The 15,752-nt window shown below is 36.4% G+C and overlaps 1 protein-coding gene across 50 annotated transcripts in view; it reads left to right on the forward strand.

Moving 5' to 3' along the window:
* The window catches only part of MYCBP2 (MYC binding protein 2), a 286,856-nt gene that overhangs the window by 174,274 nt on the left and 96,830 nt on the right, over positions 1–15,752 (forward strand). For all 50 annotated transcript variants that reach the window (XM_054252281.2, XM_054252282.2, XM_054252292.2 and 47 more), the window contains 5 exons: positions 843–1,015; positions 2,319–2,463; positions 6,423–6,638; positions 11,163–11,218; positions 12,760–12,875. In XM_054252281.2, coding sequence (XP_054108256.1) covers positions 843–1,015; positions 2,319–2,463; positions 6,423–6,638; positions 11,163–11,218; positions 12,760–12,875 — 706 coding nt within the window. The remainder of the gene's footprint in view (positions 1–842; positions 1,016–2,318; positions 2,464–6,422; positions 6,639–11,162; positions 11,219–12,759; positions 12,876–15,752) is intronic.

Below are 15,752 nucleotides of genomic sequence, written 5' to 3' on the forward strand. Positions count from 1 at the left end.
CCTGGGCAACATAGAAAGACCCCATCTCTACATAAAAGTTTAAAAAAATTGGGCCGGGCGCGGTGTCTCAAGCCTGTAATCCCAGCACTTTGGGAGGCCGAGGCGAGTGGATCACGAGGTCAAGAGATCGAGACCATCTTGGTCAACATGGTGAAACCCCGTCTCTACCAAAAATAAAAAAATTAGCTGGGCATGGTGGCGCATGCCTGTAATCCCAGCTACTCAGGAGGCTGAGGCAGGAGAATTACCTGAACCCAGGAGGCGGAGGTTGCAGTGAGCCGAGATCGCGCCATTGCACTCCAGCCTGGGTAACAAGAGGGAAACTCCGTCTCAAAAAAAAAAAAATTAGCCAGGCATGGTGGCATATACCTGTCTTCCTAGCTACTTGGGAGGCTGAAGTGGAAGGATTGCTTGAGCCCAGGAGGTCGAGGCTGGAATGAGCTATGATGGCACCACTGTACTCCAGCCTGGGTTGCAGAGTGAGACCCTGTCTCAAAAAGAAAACAGTGGGAGACATCCACAGCTTTTGACAGAGGGAGCTCTGGTCCTGAAAAATTAGGATATAATACATAGAGGACTGGCGTGGAGGAGATACACCTTTTATCCAGCATGCAGATCTCTGACAAGGCATTTATTTTTTGAGGAAGAAGAGAGACTGGAAATTTGTCTCACATTTTTCTCTCCTAGAAATTTCCTATTCTGTGGGTTAAAAGAAGGAACAGTGGGGTATGGGGAGAAAGTGATTTCTCCATGAAGGCATATCTAAAAGTATCTCCATGTTGAAAAATGTTATGTAATTAAGGTTTTATCTTTAAAAATATATCAATATTCTTTCTTAACAGGTGTGCAAAACCCATTCTGGCATTCTTGGAAGGGGTTTAGCTCTTTCTCATTCACCAACTATATTAGAAGCACTTGAGGGAAGTTTACCACTCCAAATCCAAAGCAATGAACAGTCTTTTCTGGATGATTTTATTGCCTGTGTCCCAGGATCAAGTGGTGGAAGGCTTGCAAGGTAAATGTGCTTTAAGTTACTTACTCTATTTTAGGCCTTTTGTCTTTCTTCATTTCTGAAATGAAAGAGGGGAGTCATTAGGATTTTAAAGTGCTAATTAAAAAAAATCTAGTTTATGCATTATTAACTTGCTGAAATACAAAATGGTAGTTAATATTTTTGTTTGTTTGATGGTTTTGGAGTTTTTTGTTTGTTTTAACACAGAGGGTCTCAAAAAAGTTGCCCAGGCTGGAGTGCATTAGCATGATCTCAGCTCACTGCAACCCCCACTTCCTGGACTCAGGCTATTCTTGTATCTCAGCCTCCCAAGTAGCTGGGATTACAGTTATACCACCACAGCTGGCTATTTTTCTTTTTTGTCATTTTTGTAGAAATAAAGTTTTGCCATGTTGTCCAGGCTGGAATAGTTAATATTTTAAAGCATTTTAAAATGTTTTAAAATACATGATAAGGCCAGGTGCAATGGCTCATGCCTGAAATCCCAGCATTTGGGGAGGCTGAGGCAAGTGGATTGCTTGAGCATAGGATTTCGGGACCAGTCTGGCCAACATGGTGAAACTCGTCTCTACAGAATATACAAAAATGAGCCAGGCATGGAGGCATACACCGTAGTTCCAGCTACTTAGAGGCTGAGGTGGGAGGACTGCTCAAACCCTGGAGCCAGAGGTTGCTGTGATGGTGCCAGTGTAATCCAGCTTGGCCAACAGAGCAAGACCCTGTCTCAAAAAAAATAATAATAATTAAATGTATTATAGTTGTTCATTGATTATTTATTTTTTTGCTTATTGTTTTTAGGATGAAAAGGAAAAAAATATGCTGGTCTGCATGATTTTACAATTAAAAAAAAAATCTAACTTCTTTCTGGTTTTAATTTTAAAATTGCAGAAATTACTCTTTAGTTTTTAAAAATCACAAAATAGTGATTTACTATTGGCAGAGTAAAGCGGAGCTCCTTCAGAGAGAATGAGCCTGCTCAGGACTTCAAATTTTGCACAACCTACATTCATGTTCTTGGTGATTTTAAATTAGCCATAGTTAAAATTTCAAGTTTTCTGGTTTTAAAAAGTATTTTTTATATTATATTTAAATATCAGAAATCACCTGTGCTTTGGCATGTTATTTTAATTGATTTGTCATTAACAGTTTCCAAGGGAGACACTCGTGATTGTCACTGAATTGGAAATGAAGATACTGTTTTAGCATTTTGTTTGATACAGGTTTTGTTCATTTTGCTTAATCTTCTATTAATCATTGGAGATGCTGATCAATGTTTGTGGTTTTGTTTGTTTTTCATTACTGTTAGGTGGCTTCAGCCAGATTCATATGCTGATCCTCAGAAAACATCTTTGATCCTGAATAAAGATGATATTCGTTGTGGTTGGCCTACCACCATAACCGTTCAAACGAAAGACCAGTATGGGGATGTGGTACATGTTCCCAATATGAAGGTAATTATAAGTGAATTAAATTAGCAGATGTCTATATACTGGCTGCAGTGACTGATAAAACTTGAGAAATGCCAAGTGCTGAGAGCTCATTTGTTCTTCCCTCTTTATATAATGAGTGACGCCAAAAGTTTAAGTGACTTGTTTATATTAATTAATTAATAAAAATCCAAGTTATGTATGGATTTTTGTGAGTTTGTTTTTTACATTTTGCTACATGTTAGTGGTGATTCAAAGGAAGCATAAGAAAGTATTCATCTATAGAGTGCTAGGCACATAGAGGGAAGGCCCTCCATGTGTATTGACGGAATAAATGCATGAAAGAATACATTTTTAAATTTGTATGTAGTTTTGAGAGACATACATTCTGTGCTTCATATTACTGAAACCACATTTTGAAAATAATACTCATTAAATGAGATAGAAATATATGAGTTTAGATTGTAAAAGAATGAGGAATGGAAATAGTATACCATATTGATGAATATATAGTTTTTAGGATACCTCTTACCTGAAATATTAATTATAATGATGTTCCAGAGCATATTATATATAATTGTTAATATGAATATCTCATTTAAAATTTTTATTTCTAAAAAAAGTTATATTGAATAAAATTTTATATAGGCAGTTCCCAGCCCTCTACTCCTTCATATTTGTCTTATAGAGAAATTGGTTGTTTGAAGCTTAGAGTTTATTAAGCCACAAAAATCCTCTTTGCTCATAGGGTGGCTAATTTTGCCTCAATATTGTTTTCAGTAGGACTATTTCATCTACTTTATGCATTCTTTCATTTATAGCATGAAGAGATGCAATGCCAATGTAACATCTTACCTGACTGAATAGAAAATAAGAGCACATTGCTTACATGATTTGTGCTCTTAGTGATGTTTAATTTATTAATATCACATTATCATATTAGCTGAAAAGAAAATTAATTTAACCTATTTTACTTTCAACCTGATAGTAGATGAATAAAGTCTTAGGAGTACTTCAGACTCTTCAGAAATTGTTAAAATCTTTATGCAGTAATAGCTAATTATTTGAAACATAAAAATTGATTTGCAGCTAATATTTCATGAGTTCCAGATGCTTTAAAAAGCAGCAAATGTTGTTGTTATAATTTTTTACTTATAAAATGAGTGTTCCTGTATATGATAAAGTGACTTAGAATTCAACATACATATTGTACCAATGTCAGTTTCCTGGTTTTGGTTCTGTGCCATCAATAACTGATAGTGTTGGATAAAATGGAACCATTGGGAAAACCCGAGTGAAAGGCGTATAGGACATTTCATATATTTTTGAAACTTCCTGTGAATTAAAAAAAAACGTTTAGCCAGGTTCAGTGGCTCATACCTGTAATCCCAGCACTTTAGGAACCTGAGGCAGGCAGATCACCTGAGGTTGAGAGTTCAAGATCAGCCTGACCTACATGGAGAAACCCCATCTCTACTAAAAATACAAAATTAGCCGGGCGTGGTGGTGCATGCCTGTGATCCCAGCCACTTGGGAGGCTGAGGTAGGAGAATCGCTTGAACCCATCAGGCAGAGGTTGCAGTGAGCCAAGATTGCGCCATTGTACTCCAGCCTGGACAAGAAGAGCAAAACTCTTGTTTCAAAAGAAAAAAAGAGGTTTGTTTTAAGGAAATCATATTTATTGACAAGATAAAGTCACATAAGAAATAAAAGAATGAAAAGTTTTTTAAGTAGCACAGTTTGTAAAAGAAAGCAGAATCGTTATTGTGTCTCAGTATTCTTAGAGTATAAAATTATTCAGAGATTTACTTCAAGGTTCATGGTGCATATACACATAGACTCTAATGATAATTTATAAAATACTTAGGGTAAATATAGTTGCTTACAGAAAGGTTAAATTGAAATAGTATGTATAAAAATAGTGTGTGTAATTTAAAATCAAATATGTTTGAGACAGGAGAGTTCCCTTTACCCCTTCATGGGACTTGCAACAGGGTTGTGGTCCATTTACTTGACCACTGCACTCAAACCCCTTGCAGGAGGGGGAGCACACAGGCAAGTAGGTGCCAGGGCCTGAGCGAGTGGTTTTGGTCTCTAGCCCCACAGCCTCACATCTAGGGGTGTGTCACAGTTAATGCTCTTTAAGCTTTGTTGTCCGTGGATGGCTGTGTTAAACAGCTCAGTGAAGAGTCTGCATGACAGCCTTTTTGCGTTTCTGCACCCAGTGTGCCCTGAATTCTTGTCCAGCACCCAAGAAGAATCAGGTCACACAAAAGGTTTGAAAAGTGACGAATGCAGTGTTGGAAGTGGCTCTCAGCGGAAGGGGAACTGGAAAGGGGATAGTGTGAGAAGGTGATATTTCCCTGAAGCTCAGCCATCTCCAGCCAGGCTTCTCTCCGAAGTCATGCCTGAGGTTAGGCCACATCTGTCAGTTGCTTCTTCTCTTGATTTTCAGCCACTTGTCTCTGTGCCAGCTGAAGTCTGGGATTTATATGGGCACAAGGTGGGGGGCAGGACAGTGGGTCAAAAAGGTAACATTTGGATGAGAATACAAGGATAACTATTCTCATTTAGGGCCGTGGTTTCTAGGCCTGAGGGTGGAGCCTTTACTGGGGAGCCACCTTCTTCTACCCAGTATTTTCCTACCTCCTGTCTGTTTCATCTTCACATTTTTAAATTATATTTAAAGTTTAAAGCTTTTAATGCTGGCACATATGTTTGAGTTGAAATTTTTACCATATACCTATAAACTGCTGTTTGTTGAATATAAGAATGGGTTTTTAATATTGCCAGGGGATTATGTCAGTCCAAGTACTGATCTCTTGTAACCTCACCTGAAGATGGTGGTCACTTAATGGAACATATTTGTCACCTGTGCCTAGCATTATGTAAATAGGGAAAGTCTCAAACTACGGATTCCATAGAATGGCATTATTAAGAACAATAAACGTTAAAGACATTTTGTAGTTCAGAGGTAGCCCCCAATTACTTAAATAATACTGTCACTTTTATCTCTGCTACTTTTTCTATTTCTGTAATAATCCTATTATTATTTGTGCCAACCACAAAATGGTAGTCTATAAGGAACAGAAGAAAGTTTGAATAAAGCTCAGAATGGTGATACTTGCTGAAGAGCTAAAGTGGTATTCAAATTGTGTGTAAATTTGTGCTTGCCTAGGACTCAAATGTTTTTCTGCCAATGCATAAGCTAATAAAAACAGAATGTTTTCTTATAATTCCTGAAAAATATTTCTGAAAAGTGTTTTTATAAGACAATTTATATTTTTAATGTATTAATATCCCTTAACAAATCTGTCCTTTCATCTATACAGTAGAGTTAGTAGATGAAAGATAGTCCTGTTTTATTGTTTAAAAAATTGAGTTGCAAAGTTTAATTGCTTAAATTTATTAATTGCTTAAATTAAATGTTTATGTTGATGATAGAGCTGTCTAATAATACTCTTTCTTCACCAAAGTAAAGAAATATCTTTGGGCTTTAGGTATAAAATTTGTTTTATTGTGTTAATTTTTAAAACTTCTATCAATAGAGTACATTTTCTTCTGTAGAACAGTGCAGCTGAAACTGACATTACTGCTTTAAAATGTGTTGAGATTGTGGGAAAGCATTTACACTTGGATTACCTGATAAAATAATTTGTTAGTCCCTGCAAGAATTTGATGTAGATTCATTCTGCTATCTTTTCTGTAACTTAGTAATGGTGCGTTTGTTTTTATGTTTTGTTATCCTCTGAATATGTATTCTGAAAATATGAGGCCTTGTTTTACACTGTGTTCATAGTTCGTATTCTCAGCCCATCTTGAGGTCATTCTAACTCTATCGAATAAGCCTTTGAAGGGAATGCCTGAGATAGACCAATGCTAACATAAAGTGTGCATAATTATGAGTTTATAACTGTAAGTTGCTTCTTTTGATGTCAACGACAAATAATAATAGTATTTGGTTTCTATAATACCATGTTTAGGTGGAAGTGAAAGCTGTCCCTGTTTCTCAGAAAAAAACGTCTTTACAGCAAGATCAAGTAAAGAAACCTCAAAGGATTCCTGGCAGTCCTGCAGTAACAACTGCACCTCCTAATACTGACATGACTTTTGGAGGGCTGGCATCACCAAAGCTAGATGTTTCATATGAACCAATGATAGTGAAGGAAGCTCGATATATTGCCATTACAATGATGAAGGTAATTTATTTTACTTATCAGAAAAATTTTAGTTTTAACATTCATTTATTTAACCAACATTTCAATGATTCAGATGCAGACATGAAATTATAAGTCCAAAGGGTGTTTGATGGATATTAAATTTGCAGCAACACTTTAAAGATGATTTTCTCTATCTTCACAGAGGGTTTTCATTGGTTTTTGGCAGATGTCCAGAGAGGATCACCAATTACAGGTCAAGTTAATCTAATCAGAGATACAGGTGGTTTAGGCTGAGTTTTAGGTCCTGTGAAAGTACTTGCTTACTTTTGACCAGGAACAGTGGCTCATATCTATAATCCTAGTGCTTTGGATGCTCAAGCGAGCATCACTTGAGGCCAAGAGTTCAAGACCAGCCTCAGTAATATAGTGAGACATCATCTCTACAAAGAATAAAAATAGAATAAAATTTCTAAGTACTTGTCTATCTGCAGTTTACTATTCCTGCTAGAATGTATCTCTTCAGGATTTCAGGGTTTACCTATGCCCCCTTCAATTTTGGGTTCTCTCAAATGCCAGATGTACCTCCTAGAATGTTTCAGGCTTTTTAGCTATCTAATAATGAATATTTTGGATGTTTTAGTTATCATCAGAGGCAATGTTAGTCTAAATTATCAAGATAGTCATTTTTCAAAGCTAAAATTTGTACTTTTGGCATTTTCAGAGAGCAGTGGTAAGCCATTGAAGGCTTTTGGGTAGAGGAATGGCTTGATTAGATTGGTGTTTTATAAAGATCATGGCAGAATATGGACAGTGTAATTGGGCAGATGATCAAGAAACATGGCTTGATTTTTGTCTCTGTAGGGGACTATTATTGACTTAATTTGATGAGATACGCTGATCACTTAGACTGGTGAGTTGTCCATCAGTATAGATTCCATAGAATCAGTAGAACTTGGTAGCTAGTAGAGGTGGAGTAAAGAGAAGAAAGGAAATAAAAGATGAAATTCACATTTTGAGCTTGTGTCCAATTGATAATGGAAGAGGGGCAGGTTTTGGTTGAGAAAACAGTCAGTTTTGGATGTGATGAGTTTTAGATACTTCTGAAATACTTATGTGAAGATGTATGAAACAAAGTTGGATGTACAGACCCGAGTGATCACAGTCTGACCTCAAGAAAAGGATTCGGGTATCATTAGCACTTACATTACTTATGAAGTCTATAGTGAGTAAAGACAGAAGCCCCAGGGCAGGATCCTAAGAAACACCAGTGTCACTAAGTCTCAGACTCTTGTCTACATCAGAAGTAACTGCAGCATGTACTTTAAAATAAAAAGATTTCCAAGCACCCAAAGATTTAGATTCAGTGGCTTTGGAGAGAAGTTCAGGAGTTTGCCTGAGACAGATATGCAGAGTGATTCAAATTCAAAACCTATACTTGAGAAGCATTGATTCACAAGAGAGATAAGAGAAAAAGAAAGGAAAAGGAAACAATCTATATTGGTAAGAATGCTAGCCAAAGAAGCAACACATAGTCAAGGGAATGGCTGAAGCAACACGTAGTTAAGGGAATGGCTGAAGTGAGTGTAGATAAGCCTCTCAAGATGTTTGACTATAGAAAGAACCAGAGGAAATGGAATTGAGTGAAGGTTTTGGAGTATGGGGTCTTCTTAATAGAGACCGACTTGCATATTTGAGTGCTGATTAGGAGATAATTGAGAGAAAGAAAACAACAAAGATACTCTGAAATATGAAAATAGGATTTAGAGCTCAAGTGGTAGCATTGGCCTTAAATAGGAGGAGGAGTGATCACAGGAAGTTGTTGAGGTTAAAGAAGTTCATTCCCTGATTTCTTTAACCTCAACAACTTCAACTTTATTTCAGCCACTCACACCAAAAGTCACAGACCTGTGACATTACTCAGAACTGTTCTATCTCTGAAATCAAATAAAATGACCTGCTCAGTTTTTGACCTCAAAATAACCACTCCTGTATCTACTCTGATGTTTCATTCTACCAGGAAAAGAAAAAGAAAACTTAATACAGATTCTAGTAAATTTGTAGGTTTTGCAGCCAAAGGAATTATTTAAAACAGTAATTATATAGTTTGGGTTGGAAATGGAAGTGATGAATCTTAGGGTCAAGGTTCTGAAACAAATGGAAAAAAATGAAATTGTTATCAGAGAGATTGAAAGAAAGCACTGATCAGAAAAGATTTATCAGAGGCCTTTGAATAATCAGTTGAAATTGAAGATCATTTGTGAATAACAGTGTGAGTCATATGAGCATGGATAAAATAATAATTTGGATTGATCCAGCATTAAAATTTTGCTAGATCAGCAGAGGAACAGTGGAACAAGGAAGTTGAGCATATGGTAGCTAAAGAGAGGACAGTGGAACCTAACTTAGTTTAGAAATGAAGAAATTTCAGAAAATCAAGGAAATAAGAAGGACTAGACATCAGAGTAGATACAGGAGTGGTTATTGAGGTAAAAAAAACTGAGCAGGCCATTTTATTTGATTTCAGAGATAGAACAGTTCTGAGTAATGTCACAGGTCTGTGACTTTCGGTGTGAGTGGTCGAAATAAAGTTGAAGTTGTTGAGGTTAAAGAAATCAGGGAATGAAAAGCTAGAGTTCAAGATGAATTGTCCACTGGCTACTAAAGAATTCAAGGCTAAACATTCTTCTCTATTCTAACACTTATTTAAGGAATTTAGTTTCTAGTCTTTTTACCTCCCTAATCTTTTAGTTTCCTATGAACGTGCTTCAATTTGTAAAATTTCTTTTGCAAGTTTTGTTACCACAATGGAATGCAATATTTTAAACATGTTCTGAGTAGCCTAGATTTAGAGCAGGTATAAAATACCATGCCCAAACAGTCTCTGTGAAATTTTAATTCATGATCCAGGAAAGGAAATTTTTCTTATCAACTATTCATAGATACTATGTACCCACCTAGTAGCGAGCTGAGTATTGTAGAGGATGGAAAAGTGAGATCTGGTCTCTTCTTTCATTACTAAGTGTGAAAATAATATGTATTTGAAGGAAAATGATGAAGTGGAAAATACATTGTACTGAAAGTCTAGAAACCTGAATTTCCTTCTTTTCACACCTTTGTATGGCTAAAGACTCAACCTTAACTTGGGTTTTTCTCATGTGTAACTTTTGAGTAGGTAGGCAGCTAAATCAGTTCTGATTCATTTTTATGAAAACAAAAAGGGTAGAGAGAAGAAGAGGGCTTTGAGTGTGCATCTTTTTACTGTAAATACAGGAGAAGTTAGAAGTGGATGAGCAGTTGGCCATCTTGCCCTGAACCTTGAAAGATAATGATTTCTTTGGCAATGTAGCAGACATAGAGAAGTATTGGGAATAATGTGCCAAGTTTCATGTACCCACAGCCCATTTTTGTCTTTACATTTTACCATAATTGTTTCAGGTCATTTTGTTATTTTTTATTTAGAAACATGTTGCTTCAGGTACAATTGAAGCCTGCATAAATCCTTCCTCAACCCCATTACCACCCTTCCTTAGAGGTAACCACTCTCTTGAGTGTAGTGATTCTCATTCCTGTATATATTTTTAGGCTCTTACTGGATACAAATTTATTCATAAGCAGTATATTTTGGATTGTTCAATATGTTTTTCAGAAGTTTATAAAATAGTATCATATTGTACATATCATTTTGCCAGATTTTTGCTCAATGTGGTTTTGAGGTTCAGCCATGTAGCTATAGTTCATTGATTTTAACTGCTTTGCAGTAGTCTATTGGGTTACTATTCCATAATCTGTCCATTTTCTCATTGGTGGACACTTATTATAAACTGTACTGAAATAAACATTCTGTATTTGTCACCTTTTGTACATGAGCAAGAGTTTCTGGAAGATACATACCTAGAATTGGATATGTTAAGTTGTAGGGCAAGCATGTCTTCAACTACATTAAATATTGCCAAAACTCACACTCCCACAAGCAATGTATGAAAGTACCAGGTGCTACATGTTCTCCTCAGTGCCAGATTCTTATCAGTGCAATTTGATGACCATGATATGATTTATTTTGGTTTTGTTTTAATTTGTATTTTCTTCCAAGTTTAGTTAAATAAGTTTTCTATTCTTTATTGACCTTTCAGATTTCTTGTTCAGAGAATTGTCTTGACTCTCTTTTCTTTTGTATTGTTTATCTCTTTTGTATGGATTTATTCTTTGTGTACTATGGATGCATATCACCTTTGGGTTGTACAAGTCACACATCTTCTCTGAGGTGGAGGCTTTTCCTATCTTTATAGTATCTTTGTTTTGGAGAACTTTCAAATTTTAATATACTTGAAAGATGTTATCTGTTTTTTTCTTTTGTTCTTTTAAGTTTTGGTGTTTACTTTTGGATCTTGAAACCACACAGAATTTATCTTTAATAAATGGTCTAATGTAGATCATTGAATTTTATCTTTTACTTCTATATGAATAATCAATTGTCTCACAAGCATTTATTGAATAATGTATCACTCTATTAATTGAGAATGTTTCTAAATGATTTTACGGTTGTTACTGGTCTCTTTCTTAAAGGTTTATGAAAATTATTCATTTGAAGAACTACGTTTTGCATCACCAACTCCTAAGAGGTAAGGATCATTTTCTCAAAGTATAACCAAAACATAAGTTGTAAGCTGCTTGCAACTAAAATCATCCTGCGTTTCAACTTTATTTTCTATAAATACTTTATAGCATTTTTCTAGATTGTCAATAGAGATTTCTCACTTGTAATACTGTGTAAATTTGCAGAAAAAAAATGTGCTTACGTTCAACTATAATGCTGCCAATATGTTATGTAATACTGCCTACTAGTGAAAGTGGGTATCTAAAGTACGTATCTAGTATCTAAAAATGTTTACATTGACTTGTTCAGGGTTAATTAGTTTATTTTCATTTGTTTGCTATTTAAATCTTATTTCTCTTCTCCTTCCAATGACTTGTGGAGAGATTTCAGCATGTGGTATACTTGTATTTAAATGTACTGTCTTAATTTTTCAGCCCATAAGTAATTCTATTAACTTCAAAATTAACATTTTTTGAGTTAGTATTTTATTTGTTAGGACCATCACTTCTTAAAATAGTCCGGTGAAAAAAAATGATTAGATGCGTTATAGTTTGGAGAGATCACCTCCATAGAGTAGAATTTAGAAAAATCTCTGAAGTGAATCTGAGATAGCAGAATTGTGTATAGGCTGGAAATACCAGTTTGAAACTCATGGGGAAAATTTATTTGGGAATTTATTTTCTATATAGAGATGGCATTTAAAACTGAGGAAAGATGGCATAGATAGAAGAAAAAGATGACCCATACCCAAGTCCTGGGGCATTCCTTTAATTATACAGTGGTGAGAAAAGGGAAAGCCAACAACGCACTGACAAAGAAAGGCCAGTCAGAGAAGAAAAAAGCCAGAAAACGTCACAGAAACAAAAAGCCAGAAATATTTCAAGATAGGAAGAGTTGTAGCTAGCAAATGCTACTGAGAGATCGCTGAGGATGAAGTGTCCATTGAACTTGGGGACATGGTGGTCATTAGTGACTTTGACATCAGCAGTTGTAATGAAATGTTGGAAACAAAAGCCTAGGACAGATAAATTGTGGAAGAGAAGTAGAAGTGAGATATAAATAGGAGAAGAGATATAAGACGTTTTAGAGGGGGCGGTAATATCAAAGTTTGTTGCTAATGGAAATGATTCAGTAAATTGAGAGTAATTGGTGCTGCATGAGAGAGAAAACAGTGATTGCAGCATGAAAATGTTGAGGGAGTAAGATTCGCGGCACAAGGGGAGGGGCTAGCTTTGGATCAGATTCTCCATTAACCACGAGAGAAGGCAGAGGTAAGTAGATTTATTAATCTGATTGCAACTTGAGTTTGTATCTGATTGTTTCTTGTCTCATGCAAGAAAGAGGTGAGGTCATGATCACCTGAGAGTGAGGAAGAGGGGTGATGCAAGTTTGAGGTAAGAAAGAAGTGAAATTCAAGCATTTTGGAGGGTAGGCAAGGATACTGTGGCAGGGTGGTAGGATTGCCAAGCAGTATGCAAGCAAATTAAATGTTTGCTGAACTATCGTAATGACGTTGGCTGATTAACCAAAAGTAAAATTTCCAATATCCATCTTATCTCTTTTCAGACCCAGTGAGAATATGCTGATCCGTGTCAATAATGATGGGACTTACTGTGCAAATTGGACTCCAGGGGCTATTGGACTCTACACTATTCATGTTACCATTGATGGCATTGAAATTGGTATTTTTTTTAAGCTATGAGTTACTTACTTCAGATAACTAGAATCAAAATTATTTTTGTCTTCAACTTGCGTCCTACATATGGATAGTTTTCATAACTTATTTGAGGCTTTCTTTTCTCATTCATAATGAGTGTTTAATTCATGCATTAACATTTTGTAATAATTTATGCTGTCCACCCAGTCATTGTAGCCCTCATGACTCCTTACTTCCATTCCCTGATGTGACTAGTCAGGTGTGCTCTCTTCCATGCTTCTGTGTTACTGTGTTACCCCCTTGTGGGTGTGTTTGTCTGCCTCTCCTGGCTGTGAGCAGAAAGCATTCATGTTTGGATCTTCCAGTGTAGCTCAGTGCCTGGCACATAATGACAGTAATTATGGGTAAATGAATGAATTTTTTTAACCTATCGTTGTATTAGTCTGGGTTCTCCAGAGAGACAGAACCAACAGGATATATATACAGTCATGTTACTCATAGCATTTTGGTCAATGACGAGCGGCATACATAATGGTGGTCCTATAAGATTTTTACTGTACCTTTTCTATGCTTAGATATGTTTAGATATGCAAATCCTTACTGTTGTGTTGCAGTTACCTACAGTATTCAGTAGAGTAACCTGCTGTACAGGATTATAGCCTAAGACCAATAGGCTATACCATATAATCTGGTAATTTGTACCACCTAGGTTTGCGTTAAGTCCACTCTGATTTTGCACAGTGATGAAATTGCCTGGTGATGCACTTCTCAGAACATTTCCCCATCCTTAAGTAATGCATGACTGTATTAGATATATGAAAGGGGATTTATTAGGGAAATTGGCTCACATAGTTATGGAGCCTGAGAAGTCCCCGACAGGCCACACCTGCATCCTGGAGACCCTGGGATGTAGGTGGCCTCAGAACAAGGGAAGCAGATGATGTTACTCTCAGTCTGAGACCAAAGGCCTGAGAGTCCAGGGGGGCCACTGGAATAAGTCCCAGAGTCTAAATGCTGGGGACCCTAGAGTTCTAATGTTGAGGGACGGGAGAGGAAGTGTTTGTCCAAGCTCCAGAAGATAGAAATACATTCACTTCTCCTCTGTTTTTGTTTGCTCTGTGCCCCCAGCTGATGGGGCAATGCCTTCCCAAATTGAAAGCAGATCTTCCCCACCTACTTCACTCACTCTCACACTCTAGTCTTCTCTGGAAACACCCTCACAGATCCAAAAGTAACACTTTACCAGGTTTCTAGGTATTCTTTAACCCAGTCAAGTGGACATCTGGAACTGATCATCACAACCATTAACTTTGAAAAACATATTGCTTTTCTTTTGGGCATTAATCTTTTCTTACCTTTACCTTTAAACTGTCTGTGTAACAGGATAACAAGGAGAAAACAATAGTACCTATCAGTGTGAATTTCTTATAACATTATTTTTCCTGATACTCCTCAAGAAAAGGGATTTCTGTGATCAGACAGATTTCAGAAACCTGATGTGTGATGATTATCTTTCATCTGAAATGTTTGGGACCAGAAGTGTTCTAGATTTTGAACTTTTTCAGATTTTGGAATATTTGTATAGTAGTCTCCAGTTGAGCACCCCTAATTCAAAATTTCAAAATTCAGAATGTTCCAGTGAGCACTGTTTTTGAGCATCATGTTGACACTCAAAAAGTTTTAGATTTTAGAGATTTGAGGTTTTCAAATTAGAGATGCTCAGCTTAGATATGGTAGTCTCACTTGAGACATTCACACAATCTACATTAACATATTAGGGATTCTGAGAAGTTCTGAAATTAAGAAACTTTCTGCCTTTGTTTGATCCTTATCATGAGATCCCTTGCAAGTAAGGAAGAGAGAAACAGGTGGAGATATCAACAATACTGATTAATATTTCACCACAATATTTGGGAAACCCTGCTTTAAGTAGTTTGCTTTGGCAGTGGAGGTAAAGAGGTACTTTGATGAAATTGTGTGTTCTCATACGTTAATACAACTAACTGTATAGACTCAGATATATCCATTTCATCTGTACCATTCTAGAGACCTTCATCAGCAGCCTTTGCTGCACTCTTTATTTCAGCATATCCATAAAGGCTTTAGTTCAGCAAACATTTTTTGGTTCTGAGCACACATTGTTCTAGGCAAGACAATTCCTGTCAATTGTTAACACTTTACTGAGGATCGCCAAAATAAAACAGGCAAATAAACATTATATCAATTATAAGTAGTGACACACAGGAGATACAAATTACAGTAGGAACTCAAAATTAGAGATAGCCAAGAATAACCTTGTAAAGATTTTTGTCTCTAAAAATTCTGGTAAAATTTCAGTAATTTTTTTCATCATCTTATCTAATAGTGGGATGAAGGAAACTAATACAAGGTAGATAAGAAAAATCCACTTATATTTGTTTTTTGGAATGAGGCTGAAGAAAAACACTTGCTTGCTTAAAATAATCCCTTTTCTTCCATACTCAACTTCCCTACTCTTCTTCTGAAGTAAGCTTTCTACCATACCATCAGTGGGCTGTCCCTTACTTGACCATAGACCAACAGAGATAATAATTCATTAGAATAATTACAATTCTAATAGCTAACATTTATTGTGCAATTAATATATATCCAACCTTGTTCTACATGCACATTTTTTGTTTTTTGAGACAGAGTCTTACTCTGTTGCCCAGGCTGAAATGCAGTGGTGCCAGTCTCCATTCATTGCAACCTCCACCTCACAGGTTCCAGCAAGTCTCATTGCCTCAGCCTTTTGAGTAGCTGGAATTACAGGTGCATGCCACCATGCTCAGCTAATTTTTGTATTTTTAGTAGGAACAGGATTTCACTCTGGTGGCCAGGCTGGTCTTGAACTCCATCCAGACCTCAGGTGATCCACCCACCC

The sequence above is a fragment of the Callithrix jacchus genome, chromosome 1 (assembly GCF_049354715.1).
Source record: "Callithrix jacchus isolate 240 chromosome 1, calJac240_pri, whole genome shotgun sequence".
Classification (NCBI taxonomy): Eukaryota; Metazoa; Chordata; class Mammalia; order Primates; family Cebidae; genus Callithrix; species Callithrix jacchus.